Source organism: Moschus berezovskii, chromosome 19 (assembly GCF_049115385.1).
Source record: "Moschus berezovskii isolate FMDL1 chromosome 19, NW_MosBer_1.0, whole genome shotgun sequence".
Taxonomy (NCBI): Eukaryota; Metazoa; Chordata; class Mammalia; order Artiodactyla; family Moschidae; genus Moschus; species Moschus berezovskii.
In genome coordinates this window covers 38,806,324-38,827,761 of record NC_142478.1, presented here as the reverse complement: position 1 = coordinate 38,827,761, position 21,438 = coordinate 38,806,324, and the positions used below count along the sequence as shown (strand labels likewise).

Below are 21,438 nucleotides of genomic sequence, written 5' to 3'. Positions count from 1 at the left end.
ATATATTCTTCTGTAAACTCTTTATTAAAGAAATAGAATAATATTAATACAAACAGAATAAAATGTATGTCAGTGTTTTTAGAAGATGTTATTTCTTCAGTATGATTTAAATACATGAAAAATCTTATTTACTTCAATAACTGATTTAAAAGCATTTGTCTTGCTCTCAAAATACATTTTCAAAATTTCTCTTTATTTGACCATATTTTAATGATCCTCCTTCTCTATTAATAGAACTGTAGTGAAATGTAGTATTGCCAAGTCCCAAGCCCTCTACAGTGCCCAGAGGGGATTGAAGACTAACAATGCCGCTGTGTTCAAAGTAGGAGCTATCAGCATCAATATTCCCCAGCACCCTGCCACCTTGCACAGCATGATGGTTCGAAGTTCTCACCAACTATCTAAGCAGATCTCAGATCTCATCAGACAGCCTTCTACAGCGTAAGTTATTTATTCAAGTTTTGTGATTCTGTACAGTATTTCATGTCATTTTGTGCTGTGTTAACAGTAGTTTGGAGGAAGACAGGGGTTCCATCTAGAGTAGTGACTATTATGGATATTGGGCCGAATGCAAAGTAGCTAAACATGATTGTGGAAGAATCATATTGAAATAGTGTGTATTATTGAAGTAGTGTGTTTCAGATGCAATTGTCAGTCTTTCATATTGCATCAGTAAAGTTTAGGAGAGCCTAAGGATTAATGGACATTATAAAGGGGTACTACTAAAAGGCACACTGAAAAATTCTAGGACTGTAACAATCTTTATTTCCTTTAATTTCATTAAAATGTGTGACTACATAGATTTATAAAGTTGCAGGGGCATTTATGTCTCATGCATGGTTTTGTGCTGTCCTTCATGTGAAATTCTTGTACGTGGTTCAAGGAAGGATTTGATAGTGCCATTTACATATTTTAAAAGGCAGTGAATGGGACTTCTGCAGAGTAACCTTTACCCAGGGTTTGTACTGCTGAGCTCTTTTCCGGGTCTCCAAAGCTGTAACTAATGAAAAACTAATACAAATTTAAGTAAAAGGTAAAAGTTTGCCGTGTTACATTTCCTTTTTTCCTAGTCTATAAGGCAGAAAGACATTAGTGGGTTTTTTGATGGTGGCTTAAAGCAGTGATTTTTTTTTCCAGTTTGTTCTATCTAGATCTTTAAATTCTGATGTAGTATTAATTCATGTCTAATTGATTAAGTAGTAATAACTCACATGTTTTTCCTGTCACTGGAATATGAAATCCAGAATGTATATATGAGCCTTAGTTATAAAATTCTCTAAGGAATTTTTTCTTATTAGAATGTATTGGCAAACAGAGTGGAGTAGTTAGGAAAATAAAAAAGACTCCAGAGTCAAACTGTGTGTGTGCTCAGTCTCTAAGTCATGTCCAGTTCTTTGCAGACACAACTATAGCCTGCCAGGGTCCTTCTGTCCATGGCATTTTCCAGGCAAGAATACTGGAGTGGGTTGCCATTTCCTTCTCTAGGGGATCTTCCCAACCCAGGGATTGAACTCACATCTCCTGCACTGGCCGGCGAGTTCTTTACCGCTGAGCCACCAGGGAAGCCCAGAATCAGACTGATTGAGTTCAAAACTGATTTTACAACTTCATAGCTATGCTTCCTCATCGGTAAAATGAAGACAATAGTACCTACTCACAGGATTTTGTTAGATGAATAAATGATATGAAATGCACAAGGCACTAACAATAGTACCTGGCACATAGGAAGCTCTCAAATAACTATTATTTGTTTTTGTTGATGTTAGTCATTATTATTCATAGTGGTAGTAATAACAGTGGCAAATAATAGTAATAGTATTATATTAACAGAATTGCATGATGGTTAAGTCATAGAATCTAGAATCAGACAAACTTCTGGTTTCCCGTTGATATGAATGATCTTGGGGCAGCCTTAACATCCAGTTTATATTGTTATTACTTCTTATTTACTTTTCCATATCATCATTTTTCAGTGGCTGTTTGAGGAAGACTTAATATAATCTGGTATTGGAAAGAAAACTTGTTCACAGTTCATTTTTGCTATTTCTCATTGAGAATTGCAATTTTATACTATTTTTATTTTTTATACAATTTTAATCATAGTAGCTGTTCTGTTTGTGTCCCTTTTTCACCTTTTAAACTTTTATTTTGCTTTATAGCCCACAGCCTGTAAAAGAAGATATTGCAACCCCCCTACCTTCTGAAAAAACCCCAACAAGTGTTAATCAAACTCCTATTGAAACAAATGAATTTCCTCAACTACCAGAAGGTTTAGAGAAGAAGCCTATCGTCCTGAAGTTCAGTGCCATGTTAGATGGTATAGCCATTGGAGCAGCACTTTTACCATCTCTGAAAGCAGAATACAAGATGGGACGAATGAGAAGCCATGGAATGACAGGTAACACTGAAGTTTGAATTCATTCTTAAATTTTATGAGTGAATTTGAGCAATGGCAAGCCACTCCAGTACTCTTGCCTAGAAAATCCCATGGATGGAGGAGCCTGGTGGGCTGCAGTCCGTGGGGTCGCTAAGGGTCGGACACGACTGAGCGACTTCACTTTCACTTTTCACTTTCACACATTGGAGAAGGAAATGGCAGACCACTCCAGTGTTCTTGCCTGGAGAATCCCAGGGACGGGGGAGCCTGGTGGGCTTCCGTCTATGGGGTCACACAGAGTCGGACACGACTGAAGTGACTTAGCAGCAGCAGCAGCAGTAATATTTTGGTGAAAGGCAAATTTGGTTTTATAGATTTATATGGAAATTTAAATAATTTTAATCAGAACACTTTAAAATTTCATTAACAGTGTTTTTCATTCAGTCAGGTAAAAATAGCAACACACTTCCTTGAGTGACCATCATGGACCCTGTTTTCATTTGAAGTCTTTAGAGTTATCCACTATTTAGAGACCATTTCCAACTTAAGTTGAATACATTTTTACATCTGTTAGGTTCCTATAGCCTGAATAACTTGGTTTGTTTTCACATTGAGTACGTTTAGCTTTAATCAGAGGTTGTTTGACTTCTTCAAAATAGCGACTTTATAAGGTTTTGTGATCCTTATGTATCCTCTCCAAAACCACTTTGCTGTTGTATTTTTTTTGAAAGGTATCCTATGCTTTTGTAAGTGTGCTGATTATATACATACAGTTTAAACAACTATAAACTCACCAACCCATTGCATATTCTAAGAATTAAAACATTACCAGAACTTTGAAGGCTCCTTCAGGAAATATTATTACTGCCAGATAATATTCCCCATGATTGCTTGGCAAAATAACTACTATCGTGAATTTTGTGTTGCCCATTTCTTTTGCTTTTCTAATAGACTCATGAGTGATTCTAAGTTGTTGTTGCCTGTTTTAAACTTTATTCATATGAAGTCCCACTAATGAATTTTTGAACTGGGAATTTTTTTGTTATACATTTTATTTGAGATTTATCCATTCATGTTCTTTGGTGCACTCATTTTTCAGTGAAATATAATAGTCCATTAAGTGATTATATTACAGTTTACATGTCCATTCTGCTCTTGATGGACCTTTGCCTCATTTTACATTTTTACTGTTACATTTATTCTCAAACACATCTTCTGATGCATATGTACAAGAGTTTCTCAAGGGTATTTACTTAGGAGTGATACAGCTAGGTTGTAGGGTAAATGCATCTTCAGTTTTATGAAGAAATGCAAAACTATTTTCTGTAATGCTTATATCCACCAGTATTGGATGAGAGTTCCCACTGTCCACATCCTTGCCAACACTCAGTATTATCTGACTTTAAAATTATTGCTTGTCTGGTAAATGTAAAATGGTATCTCGTGGTTTTAATTTATGTTTCTATAATTATTAATGGAGCTGAAGTTTTAAATGTGATTAAGAAATCCTTAAGAGCTTCCCAGGTGGAGCTACAGGTAAAGAACCTTCCTGCCATTGCAGGAGACATAAGGGACATGGCCTCGATCCCTGGGTCAGGAGACCCCCTAGAGGAGGGCATGGCAACCCACTCCACTATTGTTGCCTGGAGAATCCCATGGACAAAGGAACCTGGCGGGCTACAGTCGATAGGGTCTCACAAGAGTCAGACACGACTGAAGTGACTTAGCACAGCACACATAAGAAATCCTTATATTTTCTTACATGAACACCTGTTGAAGGTACTTGTTTTTTGCCCGTTTTACCATTGTATCATTTGTACTTTTCTTGGCTACAAGAATTCTTTGTACATTTTGTATATTAAACATTTGATGTCACATGCTCAGCATATATTGTCACTCAGAAGCTTATTTCAATTGTCAGTCTTTGGATCAACAGATATTCTTCAATTTTAATGTAATTGAATTTACCAATATTTTGTTTTATTGTGTATTTTTATGTCTTGAAATACTTCTGTTACCAGGATCATGAAAACATTCTCTTGTATTTCCTATTAAACCAAGTTTTGCTTTTCATATTTAAGTTCCTAATCTGTAACGAATTGAGTATTTTTTCCTTTAATTTGGTATGGAGTAATATGCATAACCAATTATCTCAGCATCATGTATTGACTATTCTGTCATTTTTTTCAGTGGCAATTCAAACTTTGTCATCTATTAAGTGTTTATGGAGTCTGGTTCAGGGATCTCTATTATGCCTCAGTGGCCTGTTTGCACCAGTATCATACTGATATCTGACTTTTCCTGTTTTAGAAGTTGTCATGGTTGTTTTTGCTTATTTGCTTCTTTATATACATTTTAGAGTCAGTTTGCCTAGTTCCTTGAAAAAGCCTGTTTGGATTTTTATAGAAATGTAATTATAGACTTACTTGGGATAGAATTTAAGGTATTAATGACAACTGATATGGTATTTAACCTTCTTATTGCTTCATATTTCTATCTTTCTGTTTCTTTAGATCTTCTTCAGTATTTTTCTATAAAGTTTATAATTTTTCAGGCTAAGGGTTTTATGTATCTGTTGTAAGATATGTTTATTTATTTTAGATACCTAGGTACTTTATGTTATTGTCGTTATTACAAGTGGTATATTTTATAAAAGGGCATTTTAAACTATTGGTGGTATGTACAAATCTGCTTGATCATTTTATGTTACTTTTAAACTCAAAAGTCATGTTAAACTATTTTATTATTACTAATAAGATTCCTTAAATTTCCTAAGTAAATGATTATACATTTGCAAACACTGCTTTTGTGACTTCCTTTCCAGTCTTAATGCCATTTTATTTATTTTTCTTATCTCGTTTTGCCTCTGCTACAATGTTCAATATAAGGGATATTGTGTGCATCCTTGTCTTACTGCCATTTTTTAAGGGAATTAATATTTCACCAGTGAATATGATGTTTGCTGTATGTTTTTGTTGGGTTGTTTTTATCAGTTTAAGAAAATTTACTTTTATTCCTAGTGTGCTGAGTTTCTATTAATAATTTGTGAATCCTTATTATTGGATACTTTTTTTCAATCTGTTAAAATATTTTTCTTATTCTATTAACATTATAAATTACATTAATAGTTAAAAAACATATATACACATATATGAATCAGTTCAGTTCAGTTCAGTCGCTTAGTCTTGTTCGACTCTTTGCAACCCCATGGACTGCAGCACGCCAGGCCTCCGTGTCCATCACCAACTCATAGAGCTTACTCAAACTCATGTCCATAGAAATGATGATGCCATCCAACCATCTCATCCTTTGTTTATGCCTTCTCCTCCTGCCTTAAATCTTTCCCAGCATCAGGGTCTTTTCCTATGAGTCAGTTCTTCGCATTAGATGGCCAAAGTATTGGAGTTTCAGCTTCAGCATCAGTCCTTCCAGTGAATATTCAGGATTGATTTCCTTTAGAATGGACTGGTTGAATCTCCTTGCAGTCCAAGGGACTCTCAAGAGCCTTCTCCAACACCACAGTTCAAAAGCATCAATTCTTTGGTGCTCCGCTTTCTTTATAGTCCACCTCTCACATCCTGACATGACTACTGGAAAAACCATAGCTTTGACTAGACAGACCTTGGTTGGCAAACTAAAGTCTGCTTTTTAATAAAGCTGTCTAGGTTGGTCATGGCTTTTCTTCCAAGGAACAAGCGTCTTTTAATTTTATGGCTTCAGTCACCATCTGCAGTGATTTTGGAGCCCAAGAAAATAAAGTCTGTCACTGTTTCCATTGTTTCCCCATCTATTTGTCATGCAGTGATGGGACCAGATACCATGACTTAGTTTTCTACATGTTGAGTTTTAAGCCAGCGTTTTTACTCTCCTGTTTCACTTTCATCAAGAGGCTTTTTGGTTCTTCTTCACTTTTTGCCATAAGGGTTATGTCATCTGCATATCTGAAATTATTGATATTTCTCCTGGCAATCTTGATTCCAGCTTGTGCTTCATCCAGCCCAGTGTTTCTCATGATGTACTCTGCATATAAGGTAAATAACCAGGGTGACAGCATACAGCCTTGATGTACTCCTTTCCTGATTTGGAGCCAGTCCGTTGTTCCATGTCTGGTTCTAACTGTTGCTTCTTGACCTGCATACAGATTTCTCAGGAGGCAGGTCAGGTGGTCTGGTATTCCCATCTCTTGAAGAATTTTCCACAGTTTGTTGTGATCCACACAGTCAAAGGCTTTGGCGTAGTCTATAAAGCAGAATTAGATGTTTTTCTGGAACTCCTGCTTTTTTGATGCTCCAACAGATGTTGGCAATTTGATCTCTGGTTCCTCTGCCTTTTCTAAAACCAGCTTGAACATCTGGAAGTTCGAGGTTCATGTACTGTTGAAGCCTGGTTTTGAGAATTTTGAGCATTATTTTGCTAGCATGTGAGATGAGTGCAATTGTGCAGTAGTTTGGGCATTCTTTGGCATTGCCTTTCTTTGGGATTGGAATGAAAACTGACCTTTTCCAGTCCTGTGGCCACTGCTGAGTTTTCGAAATTTGCTGGCATATTAAGTGCAGCACTTTCACAGCATCATCTTTAGGAATTGAAATAGCTCACTTGGAATTCCATCACCTCTGCTAGTTTTGTTCTTATAGTGATGCTTCGTAAAGCCCACTTTACTTTGCATTTCAGGATGTCTGGGTCTAGGTGAGTGATCATACCATCGTGGTTATCTGGGTCATGAAGATTTTTTTGTGTAGTTCTTTTGTGTATTCTTGCCACCTCAACTTAATATCTGCTTCTGTTAGGTCCATAGCATTTCTGTCCCTTATTGTGCCCATCTTTGCATGAAATGTTCCGTTGGTATCTCTGATTTTCTTGAAGAGATTTCTAGTCTTTCCCATTCTGTTGGAAGGCTTTCTTATCTCTCCTTGCTATTCTTTGGAACTCTACATTCAAATGGGTATATCTTTCCTTTTCTCCTTTGCCTTTTGTGTCTTTCCTTTTCTCAGCTATTTGTAAGACCTCCTGAGACAATCATTTTGCCTTTTTGCATTTCTTTTTCTTGGGGATGGTCTTGATCACTGCCTCCTGTACAGTGTCACAAACCTTGGTCCATAGTTCTTTAGGCACTCTATTTATCAGATCTAATCCCTTGAATCCATTTGTCACTTCAACTGTGTGTAAGGGATTTGATTTAGGTCTTACTTGAATGGTCTACTGGTTTTCCCCTGCTGCTGCTGCTGCATCACTTCAGTCGTGTCCGACTCTGTGTGATCCCGTAGACGGCAGCCCATCAGGCTCCCCCGTCCCTGGGATTCTCCAGGCAAGAACACTGGAGTGGGTTGCCATTTCCTTCTCCAGGTTTTCCCCTACTTTCTTCAATTTAAGTCTGAATTTGGCAATAAGGATTTGTGAATAAATGTATGCATTTTATATATATATATATATATATAGTGTGTGTGTGTGTATGTATTTATTCCTGGCCACAGATCTTGATTTTAATAAAGTTTCTGCTACTCTTTAATTCCCTCATAGGGAATTGGGGAAATTTGGCCTGAATAATGGTTTAGGTTGTATATTTATAATTGAACAACTACACGCCAAATTGTTGATTTACGTGTTTAGAACCAGCAATAAACTGCAACTCGTACCATATCCTTATTCAGAATATGGTCCCATTATTAATTATTGTTAAAGTCAAAGATACATGTGATTATATAATTTTATACTTAATGTTTTCAGTGTATAATTTAATTGATAGTTTCACTGTTTCCTTCCATACCAAGTCGGAATCAGGAGGCAAGTTATCAACTGCTAACTGTTCTCTGTGAAGAAAACATTGTGTGGATTAGTGTTTTCTGTTTGTTTGTTTTTGTACTTAGTGAATTTGTCTTGTTTTAACTTTTGTAATAAGGGCAGTTTCTTTTCTACCTTCTGTGAAATAAACATTTTTAAGTGTTTCTCTAGCACCAATGCTGCACACCTATTAGGCTTAATAAGTGATCCTTGCTGGCTTAATACTGACTGACTGTTTATAGAAACCATTTGTTGTTATTCAGTTACTAAGTCATGTCTGACTCTTTGTGACCCCATGGACTGCAGCACGCCAGGCTCCCCTGTTCTTCACTATTTCCCGGGGTTTGCTCAGATTCACGTCCATTGAGTTGGTGACATTATCTAACCGTCTCATCCTCTGCTGCCCCTTTCTCCTTTTGCCTTCAATCTTTCCCAGCATTAGGGTCTTTTCCAATGAGTCAGTTTTTTTCAGATGGCCAAAGTATTGGGGCTGCATATATTTAAAGACAGGAAAATTTTGTAAGCAAATTTAAAGTATCCTTCTCATATCTTTAAGCATAGGTTTTGGGATATGCATACTTTTTTCATACGCACCATTTATTGGACATAGTAAGTAATGAAATGAGTGAATGAGCACCTGAACAGCAAAAATAATTTCTCTTCTTTTCTTACAGGTGCACAGACCAGGTTTACATTTGAGCTGCCAAATCACAGACTGCGTTTTACTTCAAAAGTTTCTGCCACAGATATGTCAACCATTCCTCCTTCTGCCAGTCTTAACCTTCCTCCGGTTACTATGTCAGGGAAATATATAATGGAAGAGCATGATAGTTACTCAGATCAAGTGTGGAGTATAGATGAACTGCCTTCTAAACAAGGGTACTATTTACAGGGAAATTATCTACGTTGTGTGGCAGAAGTAAGTTCACTTTTAAATTTTCTTATTCTTTGTAATTTAGGAGCCTTCGGGCTTTAGGTGTACCAAAATATGTAGTGATCCAAATTTTTGAGAGAAATCATCAAATCGTTTATTCCTACAGAATTTTGTACTGTGTCTAGTGGGTGTGTGTGTGTAGAGATGTCTCTCTCCTTGTAGTTTTATTTAAACATTTTTTTCTTGTTTTAGTCATCATTGGATTCATATTTATTATATTGGTTTTCACATGCATCTCTGCAATATTTTCATTATTCTTTTGATTATAAAAAAGCTAATAGTATTTAACATTTGTCAGGTGCTGCATGTGCACTGACTTGTCCAGTTCTTAAATCAGTTCTTTGAGATAGATATTTTATTCTCAGTTATAAGTAGAGAAACTGAACCTTTAGGGTGGTTACATGATTCATCTAGGTATACATACTTATTAACAATATAAAGGTCACACAGAGAGAGAAAATAATTATAAGCACATTCACAGACTAATTTCTGTACTAGGGCAAGTTGAAAACAAGCATACCTGATTCCATCGTTATTTTTCCCCTTTATATCTGTACAATTATCACAAGTTTAAAAAGCATTTGGGTATGTTTTTCATTTGATTCGTGGTAAGCAGGTCATTTGTTACTGTCCTAATTTGTTACAGTAAAAAATTGAATTTACAGAGATTAAATGACTTTCCCTAAGTTCCCCAGCTATCAATTGAGAGATGCTTGAATCAAAGGCATGCTTGTCCCTCAGCTTACTTTGTCAGAAAAAACTGCAGCCTTTTCAGAAATCAATTTGACAACTATCTGTTTTATAAATTTTATTCTCTAGAATCTGAAGCATCTATAAGAATGCTCTTTGGCTTCTTTCTAGAAATATTACAGCTTGTAGGATATAGTTAAGTCTGGCTTGCCTTCTTTAGACTCTGCTTGTCCTAGAACCTCTCATGTACAAAATGCTAGAAGTCTAATATTTACTTACTATAAAGTAGATTATAGAGCCTATTTCATTTGTGCTTTCTACTTCTGAAAAATAAGTGTCCAAAACTCTAGTTTAGCAATACTATTATTAATATTTCATTTGACAGAAAATAAAGCAAATCCAATCCATTATATTGCATAATTCCTTACTAATATTAGCTATTATAAAGATATAAAGTTTGTAATTGGGGCAGAACACACCATCCTAAATTTACTGAGAATGCAGTTAATTATAAGCATTTGAAAGAGTCTAAAGTTGCATCTCTCTGAGAGTTGCCCATTTTACTATGGCCTGAAATAGACACATGTGAAAATCATCTTTACCCATTTGATACTACTCTATCCACAATGAAAGTACCGAGTGCAACTTAGACTTTATGTGACTTCTCATTTAAGAAAAGATTGCTTACATGTATTTTGCACTTAATTTTTGATCAACATATGAACACTATCAAAGTGACAAATGTTGAAGCATTTACCTTACTCATAAACATGCTTCAATTCATTGTAAATAAACTCAAATCCAATTAGGGCCTGCTTTCTATTTAATCTATTAGTTAATTGTCAGAAATTCTTTATACTGATCATGGGACATGCATTATGGTAAAGCTGAGTTTAGTATATCTGATTCAGCTAATTCAGCTTCATGTAAGCTAGTATAAGTTTCATGAGAACCATAATTTTGTTATTTTTATTCACAGTTGTATCCTTAGCATCTAATGCAATACACCGAGTAGATGGTCAATAAATATTTGAATGAGTAAAAACATTTACTTTCACTTATACCAGTCCATTGTTCTAACACTAAAACAGTGGTCATTAAAAATAAATATTACTCCACATAGTCAGTATTGAAATTAGCAGGTTACATAGTTAAAGTATAATTTTCATTCATTTTCAAAAGATTTCTCTTACCTTATTGGCTACTGTTATTTTTTAAAAATAAGGGGAAATGGTATCTATCAATGTCAGGCCAGTAGAGTATTAAGGAATCTTAGTATTTTGATCCTTCTTCAAGTATCATGTAAGTAATTGTTCTTCCTCAGAGTTTGGGATGACTTATGTGAGATGTATTTAAGATTAATATAGTCAATATGTTAATCTAATATTCTGATTTTGTTTGTCAGGTTGGTTCCTTTGAACATAATCTTACAACTGATCTTCTAAATCACCTGGTATTTGTACAGAAAGTATTCATGAAGGAAGTTAATGAAGTAATACAAAAAGTTTCTGGTAAGATGATCTGCTACCTTACAATATAGAACATTCTCACTGGCTATAGGATAGTCCACGTACCAGGGGTATAAGTATTGATTCTGTCATTTAGATAAAATTGTTAACTCCCTAAAAACTCCGTATTCCTTTTGTGGCTTTCTCACCTACAGATGCTCCTGCTTATTACTTTTTTATGTGTAATATATACATTTACAATTTATTTACTATAAATTACATAAAGCTCCCTTATGCTTCCCTTCCAAAAAAAAAAAAAACCAGCTTAGTGTGTGTCTATTAATTAACTAATCTTAATCATTGTGGACAGAATTTAGATCAGTGTTAAGATTTTGATTTTAATCTACATCAGATGGTGACTGTATGCTGGCTACATGGTAAATTGTCTGTAGAAACCCTTATTATATTTTTGCTGTTTCTCAAGAGTAGATTACAAGTAACCTTCTTAATCTCTATTTTGCATTTTAACAGGAAATATATGTCTTATTTAAAAATGTTTATTTGATTTTTAATTCACAAGATAGAGTATTAAGAGGAATTAGGGTTGAAAACAAATTGACTGTATAACAGTTCTTGAGGCTGAATATTTCCAAAGTGAATATAAATAATCATGTTAAAATAATAGTTAAGCTTCACCAATAAAATGGCATCAAGAGGTGATTCCTCCATTGTTGATGAATAAATTAATTCATTTTACAAATTTATTAAGTATCTATTCAATTATAATTGTGATGAGTTCTCTGAATGACAAGAAGAGGGTGCTGTGTCTATGTCAAAGGAAAAACTAATGTATTCTAAGGAATCAGAAAAGGCTTCACACAGAGAAAGTCGTATTCAAAACCTCACAAGGGAAGTCTCATTTGGCACGAAAGGAGAAAGAGAAGATTCAGGCAGAGCTTATGGGCCAGTATTTGATAAGGCTTTGAAGGACAGAACATGGATTAGGAAACTGAATTATGTATAGCAGCTGTGTGTGCAAGAGATTTTTCTGGTTCTCCTGGGTTGGTTCTGGTTGTGTCTGAAGTTAGGAAGCTACTTGATGGTCCCACTGACGAGGCCTAACAGAGGTATAGAAACTTACAAGTGAAGTAGAACAATTAAATCAATTGGGAGGGTTGGAATTTTTCTGAAAATGGTTCGAATACAAACCGTTAAGGAAGGGATGAATATATAGCAGAAGCCCTTTCTGCCACTGAAGGTGTCTCTTCTTGGAGATATACAGAAGTTTTGATGTGGCCCATTTACCTGGTCAAAGTCACATTAGAACATTGTCTATACAAATTAAAACTTTTTCAAGACTGCTATTGCTATTGCTAAATATGTATAATTAAAAAAATAAACCCTTCCAGTAACTAATCTTGTATCTCTTACAGTACAAGTGTAGAGTTCCTGATATTAGTATGGCACTGTAAGCCATAATTAAAGTGGTTTGATGAAAGAGAAAGGCTTTTCTTAACCTTTGAATTACATTGCTAGGAGTTATAAGAAAAGTAGGTCTATGAATAGTTAACTGGAAAAGAAGACTGGAAATTAATGTTCCACCCATGAAGACTTGCCAATCACTGTGAAAAATAAAGAGCTCAGAAAATGATGCCAGCGTCATTTAGTGGCTAGATCTGCTCCCTGAACCATTCCTTCCTGACTGCAGAGACAGCATGAATCCTAGGAAAATAGTTGAAACATAAGTCACATATCATCTAGCTGGTCCAGGGCCTCATGGAGCACAGATGTTCCCTTATCTTTCTCAAAACCAGAGAATGTAACAGATTATCGAGAGGGAATGCTTTGAATCCTTGTAGCCCAATTTCTTAGTATTCTAATGTCTGTATTGCTTCCCTACTCTCCCATAATCCTTACGATTATTTTCCTTATTTTTTTTTAAACTTTTTCCTCATGATTTCCCTTTATGTTACATTTAGCTTTAGGATATTTTCTGTTTCATAGGAATACTCATGTTCACAACCATCAACAAGTTTGTTAGGAAAATTCTTTTTTGAAGAATCAGTTCTTACAATCTTAATTGTGCATAGGCTGCCTGGGTTTCAGAAAGCTATAGGTAAGCACTGACCTGGTAAAGAGAGGAGATCTATCTTTTATTATGTACAGCCCTATGTGTGTAATGTATTAGTAATTTATTAGTATATGTTTTTATATATATATGAAATAAGGTTACCGTTTTTACAATTAGATCAGGTGTATGTTTAATTCATAACAAGGTAAAAAACTAGAGTTAATGTAACTAATAGTGTCTCTGATATTTCTATAAATTAAAAGGATTGTGTAATACATTTTGTAAGAGGCAGAGCTTGTCTTTAAAATTTTTTGAAACTATGTAAAAGATATTCAGCTTTCTGGTTTGTCCTTCTATTTCAATATTTTAAATTCTGGGTATTTTGTCTCTTCACATTCACCTTAGAATGAGTTTGTTGATATCCACAAAATAAGTTGGTAGGATTTGGATTTGGATTGCACTGAATTTAGAGATCAAGTTGAGAAGAACTGATATCTATCTTTCATCAGAGTTTTGTAGTTTTTCTCATGTAGATCTTGTATACATGTTGTTAATTTATATTAATACCTAAGTGTTTTAATTTTTGTGGAAATGTAAATGGTATTGGGTTTTAAATTTCACATTCCACTGTTTATTGCTGCTGTGTAGGAAAGTGATTAATGTTTGTATATTATTAAACTTTGTATCCTGTAACCTTGCTATAATCACTTATTGGTTCCAGAAACTTCTACATAGATGATCAAGTCATATGTGAACAAAGACAGGTTTATTTCTTCCTTCCCAATTTGTATATCTTTTATTTCCTTTTCTTGTCATATTGCATTAGCTAGGGCTTCTTGTATGATGTTGAAAAGGATTGGTAAGAGGGGCTATGCTTGCTTTGTATATTATCATAGTGGGAAAACTGAAAGCTTTTCACCAATTAACACGTTTTTAGCTGAAGATTTTTTTTTGTAGATATTCTCTATCAAATTGAGGAAGTTCTACTCTGTTTTTAGTTTACTGAAAGTCTTTATTATCAGTAGGTTTTGAATTTTGTCAAATGCTTTTTCTGCATCTCTTAATATGATCATGTGACTTTTATCCTTTAGCCTGTTGATGTGATGAATGACATTAATTTATTACCTACTGGGAAGAAATTTCACATCTCACTTACATTTGCTCCCTTGGATGATGCTAAATTCAATACACATAGAAAAAGAGGAATCATTTTGAGATAGAATATTTGAAAGATAAACAGAAAAGCTTTTAAAATAAGACAGAGAAGTGGAAGCAGAGATTGGATTTCAAAATGTTAGAACATTATTTCCTGAATACCACATAGCCTGAGCAACAAATGGTTTATTAATAGGAACTTTATCTCCAGGGTCCTCTACCCCCATTTTTTCTTAAATGTATAGGCCAAACTTTTATTATCACACTCTTTGTTTTTAAAATTTGTTATCTTATTTTTCATTTCTCCACATTTAGTTTTTCTTTCATTCTTTTTTGTTTATAGAACATGTAGAAATAAATAACCAAGGTGATATTTTTGATTGAAGAAATTTTTTCATTGTGCTTTTTCCTCAGATATATTTTCTGAGATGTATAAGCATATTTGGTATAATTATATGTATAATGTTTTAATTTAGGCCATATAAAAAGTTCTTAATTTTCTATATGTGTAGTACTATCCTTATCTTACATCTGCCTCAGTGAAATGTGCCACAGCTAGAGTTCCCTGTTAAAGATTCAGTTAATGATCAGTAAAAAGAGAATGTTGTGTGTTTGTTTAAACACATAATGTAATTACTCTATTCCTTTTGAAGAAATTGCCTCAGACCTTCAATTATTTAATTAGTTAACCTCTTTTAGGCGGGGAGCAGCCTATTCCTCTTTGGAATGAACATGATGGAACTGCAGATGGAGAGAAGCCTAAAATTCTACTCTATTCTTTGAACTTGCAGTTTAAGGTAACATAAATAATAATATAATAATGATTCCTTAAAAAGTATTTTTCCACTTAATGTATGCTTATAGAAAACTTGTATGATACATGAATATGCCAAATAGAAAATAAAATTGAAGTATTAAATATAACCCTATCCACTCAGAGAAGAAGCTTTAACAATTGAATATCCGTTAGGATTTTGCCTGTTTGTATTTAACTATATATATGTATATATTTCTGTCTTTTTAAAAACCTTGAATACCTCTCCACTTCAGAACATTTAGATCTACTTTATCTTCTTAAATGGCTGTGCTATATATTATACAGTTGTAACAATTTAAGTACTTCCTTCTAATGAACATTTTGATTATTTTCTGATTATTGCTATTATAAATTACTCTGTAAGAAATGTTTTGTACACTTGTCCAATTAAAATAATACTTTAATGTAAATCTTATTGCTTCTAATATTTATGATATTAGTGTTCTCAAAAATAAAAATTATTCATACCAAATAGTTCAGTTCAGTTCAGTCGCTCAGTCGTGTCCGACTCTCCGCGACCCCATGAATCACAGCACGCCAGGCCTCCCTGTCCATCACCAACTCCCGGAGTACACTCAAACTCATGTCCACAGAGTCGGTGATGCCATCCAGCCATCTCATTCTCCGTCGTCCCCTTCTCCTCCCGCCCCCAACCTTTCCCAGCATCAGAGTCTTTTCCAGTGAGACAACTCGTCACATGAGGTGGCCAAAGTATTGGAGTTTCAGCTTTAGCATCAGTCCTTCCAATGAACACCCAGGATTGATCTCCTTTAGAATGGACTGGTTGGATCTCCTTGCAGTCCAAGAGACCCTCATGAGTCTTCTCCAGCATCAATTCTTCGGCGATCAGCTTTCTTCACAGTCCAACTCTCACATCCATACATGACCACGGGAAAAACCATAGCCTTGACTAGACGGACTTGTAATTAATGTATTTAACCCATGAAAAGTCTATATTTTGAATACAAAATACTGAAATGAAATTTAATAGCTAAAAAAGTTCCTACTGACATGACAAAGAATGTTGCCAGTTTTATCAGTTCAATAGGCATGCAGGATATTTTAGAACATGGTATTTTATTTATCACATTGAAAGATTTCATTTGAATGGGTCTCTGTTGTTGATTTAAGATTCTTTTTTTCCTCCAAACATATATAAACTACTAGGGTATTCAGGTAACGGCCACAACTCCCTCAATGAGAGCTGTAAGATTTGAAACTGGGTTGATTGAACTGGAACTTTCAAACAGACTTCAAACCAAAGCTTCACCAGGAAGTAGCAGCTACCTGAAACTGTTTGGTAAATGCCAAGTGGATTTAAATCTGGCTTTAGGACAGATTGTCAAACATCAGGTGAGTGCTGAATATGTTGATATTAAAACTGTGACTTTTAAATGCTGCATATCATTTTGAACTACTTTAAATATTATTATACTTTAAAAAGTATTTAAGTTCTGAAAATTTGATTGTAAATTCTAATGAAAATTCATTAAAGCCCTTATAATTTTATCTGGCATTTCATTTGAGTATTTTAGCAGTATATTGTTTTGGCAAATACAATCACATGAAATTTAATCTAGTATCTTCATGAATACTTACAATTTGTCTTGATTTTGTTAACACTTTGTATTAACATTGCATGTGTACTAAGCAGCTTCAGTCACGTCCAACTCTGTGTAACCCTATGGAGTGTAGCCCACCAGGCTCCTCTGTCTGTCCATGGGATTCTCCAGATGAGAATATTGGAGTGGGTTGCCGTGCCCTTCGCCAGGGGATCTTTCCGACCCAGGGATTGAATCTGCATTACCTGCATTTGCCAGGCAGGTTTTTTACCACTAGTGCCACCTAGGAAGCCCCCTGTATTAACATTAGTCAATCCTTAAAATGTTACTGGGCATTACTGTTGGCTCAGATGGTAAAGAACCCACCTGTAATGCAGGAAACCTGGGTTTGATCCCGGGGTTGGGAAGATCCCCTAGAGGAGGGCATGGCAACCCACTCCAGTATTTGTGCCTGGAAAATCTCCATGGACAGAGGAGCCTGGCAGCCTACAGTCCATGGGGTCACAAAGAGTCAAACATGAATGAGCGACTAAGCTCCTGTTTGAATAATGGCAAATTTTGCATGCCATAATGTTAAACATGTAAAGTTAAACATATATAAACACACACACACATAGAGTAGTAAATCAGATTCTGTTTTATAAAAACATAGCTTTCATACCTCATGAGGGAATATCTGTTTTGCTAAACATTAGGTAGATTTTTAATCATTTTCCTTCTTTACTTTTAAGAACTGATTAAAAGAATACCAGTCACACTTTTAAAACTGAATGGCTATATTAAAGATTATGTGGGGGGATAAATGAACAAAAATTTCATGTCATCTCTAGAAAAACTAATTTTTTCTAATAGAAGCACAGCTTGAGAGATCTAATTATCTTGCCATTGAGGATATGAACCTAATCCTAGCTGTTGTATGAATTTTATGTATCACTTCCTATTTATTTCTTATATACCCATTCATATTATATATTAATTTCAAATGTTATAGTATAGAGTATCAATAATTTATCATTGACAAATGAAATGAAGAAAGTGTACTGTAGTTCTTTTGGTGAACAATACCAGCTTCCCTGATAGCTCAGTTGGTAAAGAGTCCGCCTACAATGCAAGAGACCCCAGTTCAACTCCTGGGTCAGGAAGATCCGCTGGAGAGGGGATAGGTACCCACTCCAGTATTCTTGGGCTTCCCTTGTGACTCAGCTGGTAAAGAATCCGCCTGCAATGTGGGACACCTGGGTTTGATCCCTGGGTTGGGACGATCCCCTGGAGAAGGGAAAGGCTACCTACTCCAGTATTCTGGCCTGGAGAATTCCATTAACTATATAGTCCATGGGTCGCAAAAAGTCAGACACAACTGAGCGACTTTCAGTTTCACCATTAATGGTGTTAAACTTTTAATTTTAACATTTAAAACATTTCCATTATTTGATTTTATTGAGCTTTTCATTTTATCTTAGGTTTATGAGGAAGCTGGTTCTGATTTTCATCAGGTTGCCTATTTTAAAACTAGAATTGGATTAAGAAATGCCCTGAGAGAAGAAATCAGTGGTTCTTCAGATAGGGAAGCTGTGCTTATTACCCTGAATCGACCAATTGTTTATGCACAGCCCGTGGCCTTTGATAGAGGTAAGATGAAGTCTATCAATACTACTTTGTCAGATTTAGAAATGTTTTGGTAATACTAGAGAAAGTCATCTGTAGTTTACTAGCGTAAATGCTTGACAGTAAATGTCTCTTAAATTTGAAATGTGAGCATCCAAAAAACGTTTCTTGTGTATTCTCATCAGTTTTTGAAGTTACTTAACTTTTTACATGAATCTATGTCTGATCCCATCACTTCATGGGAAATAGATGGGAGAAACAGTGGAAATAGAGTCAGACTTTATTTTTTGGGGCTCCAAAATCACTGAGGATGCTGACTGCAGCCATGAAATTAAAAGACGCTTACTCCTTGGAAGGAAAGTTATGACCAACCTAGATAGCATATTAAAAAGCAGAGACATTACTTTGCCAACCAAGGTCCGTCTAGTCAAGGCAATGGTTTTTCCCGTGGTCATGTATGGATGTGAGAGTTGGACTGTGAAGAAAGCTGATCGCCAAAGAATTGATGCTGGAGAAGACTCATGAGGGTCTCTTGGACTGCAAGGAGATCCAACCAGTCCATTCTAAAGGAGATCAATCCTGGGTGTTCATTGGAAGGACTGATGCTAAAGCTGAAACTGCAATACTTTGGCCACCTCATGCGAAGAGTTGAGTCACTGGAGAAGACTCTGATGCTGGGAGGGATTGGGGGCAGGAGGAGAAGGGGACGACAGAGAATGAGATGGTTGGATGGCATCACCGACTCGATGGACATGAGTTTGAGTGAACTTTGGGAGTTGGTGATGGACAGAGAGGCCTGGTGTGCTGTGATTCATGGGGTCGCAAAGAGTCGGACATGACTGAGCAACTGATCTGAACTTATAGGAATGTCTGATTCAGAATTTTAATTTTAATGCTAAGTTTTTTGGTTTGGGTAACTATTGCACCCATTCTTCTTGGCACTCTTTATTCATTTATTCTATAAACATTTATTGTTCACTCTATAGAAGTGGAATACAAATACGGAAAACAGGAACTCTGCCCTCAAGGAGCTCTCAGTTCAGTGGAAAGAGAGCAAAGTAGACTGTAGAGTTGAAATATATATATATATATATACATACTTTTTTTTTTTTTCTTCTGATATATTAGGGAGTTCTCTAACTTTCTCTGTGCTTCTCATAGAAGAAACTAATTTTTTAGGTTCAACTTGGAGTTAGGAGTTTACTCAGGAGATAAGAAATGCAAGCTTGTCCTAATTTACCTCTGTTCAGTTCAGTTCAGTCGCTCAGTCGTGTCCGACTCTCCGCGACCCCATGAATCACAGCATGCCAGGCCTCCCTGTCCATCACCAAGAAAACGAATATACATATATAAATATATATTAGCACAGGGGCCCAAGAAAATATAGCAACAGCTTTCATAAAGGAAAATGATGAGAAATAAGACTGAATGATAGGGTCTAATTAATGTCTCTTGGGCAAATAGTAATGGTTATTTTAGAAGTAATAAAGAACCATTTATGAAGCCATAAAATAAACTGGTGATGGGCATTGGCTGTTGATAAGATCAGTTTGTTAGAAAACTACCTCTAACATTTTGTTTTGCTAAATCTAGTACACTTTTTTTTTTTTTTCATTTCTCATCTTACCATCCTCTGGTCAGCTTCCAATGATTCCTTAAAAGTACTTTCTACTCTTGTATCCATGCCATAACTCTTGCTTTTCCTTCTACTTCTCTGACCTCTTCATCTTTATCTTCTCTTGACTTCCCCCTCTGTTTATAGCATTAAATGATGGTTTATTTACCCTCAGATTCCATTCTTATTACAAACTCAAATGTTTTTTACTCCTCTAAATCACACTTTTAAAATGTATGCTTCTAGTACTACATACCTCTCCTTCAAGAATTTTTATCAGTTGTAACAGAAAGCTTTGTATGGTCAGGGACTATGTTTGTTTTCCTTTGTGATTCCACCCCAGTGCTTAGCATATAGTAGGCATTTTACAAGTAATTTATTAAATGACTAGACCTGAACTGTCTTCTGTGTTTTGCCATTTTGCAGTTTCCTGCTTTCTGCTTTTTTCATTTGTCTGGTTGACTGTATCCTCTGAGATTCTTTCTAGTTCTAATGCTACAATTTTCTGGGACTAATTTTTATTAATCAGCAGGATTTTATAGTTATACAGTTTTACATGCCACGTAGATTTACAACTTTGATTTTAATATTTCCTTTGCCCTGTCTTAATTATCAAAAGCTGTGCTGTTTTGGCTGAATTATAAGGCTGCATATGACAATTGGAATGAACAACGAATGGCTTTACATAAAGATATTCATATGGCTACAAAGGAAGTGGTAGATATGCTGCCTGGTATCCAGCAAACGTCAGCCCAGGCATTTGGAACTCTCTTCCTGCAGCTCACTGTGAATGATCTGGGAATTTGCCTGCCTATCACAAATACTGCACAGGTATAAAAAATAGAATCATAGTCCAAGATTTAGAACCAAACACTTCTACTAACCATTTTTTTGTGTGTACAGAGTATAACAATAAATATTTTCAGGATAACAGTTTATAACCTGAGTTTAATAAACAGTAATTAAGATTGAACTCCTTCCAGCATTATTCATTCACGGAGTATTAAATGTGGATCTCATGAGACCTTTCTCTGAATCATTCTGATGTGCCTCATAACAGTAATGAGATTGACACCCATCTAATAAATATTTATTTTTACTTTGTATTTAGCAAAGATATCTTTGGCATATACTTGTTGATAAAATAGAAACTTAACATATTTAAGAATATGATATAATATTTAATAACTTCATCTAAAACAGGGTAGGGAATTTCCAAAGTCTTTTAAACTGTAATATTTAATGGTAACAAACTTCCAAGGTATGTGTACTGGATAAAGCAGAAATACTCCTTGTGGTTTAAGAACAGTTCTGGGGAATGCTTATTTGCATGCTCACTTGTATAAGAGAAAAGGCTGTGAACCCCTATTATGCTAAGAAGTTACA

General features: G+C 35.2%; 1 protein-coding gene across 10 annotated transcripts in view; it reads left to right on the top strand.

The window, feature by feature from the left end:
* The window catches only part of BLTP1 (bridge-like lipid transfer protein family member 1), a 211,177-nt gene that overhangs the window by 140,674 nt on the left and 49,065 nt on the right, over positions 1-21,438 (top strand). For all 10 annotated transcript variants that reach the window (XR_016035322.1, XM_055405582.2, XM_055405581.2 and 7 more), the window contains 8 exons: positions 235-441; positions 2,160-2,398; positions 8,830-9,074; positions 11,185-11,290; positions 15,153-15,250; positions 16,438-16,623; positions 18,293-18,461; positions 20,672-20,883. Coding sequence is in view for 9 of the 10 variants with exons in the window: in XM_055405582.2 (XP_055261557.2) it covers positions 235-441; positions 2,160-2,398; positions 8,830-9,074; positions 11,185-11,290; positions 15,153-15,250; positions 16,438-16,623; positions 18,293-18,461; positions 20,672-20,883 (1,462 nt within the window). In the remaining variant the exon portion in view is untranslated. The remainder of the gene's footprint in view (positions 1-234; positions 442-2,159; positions 2,399-8,829; positions 9,075-11,184; positions 11,291-15,152; positions 15,251-16,437; positions 16,624-18,292; positions 18,462-20,671; positions 20,884-21,438) is intronic.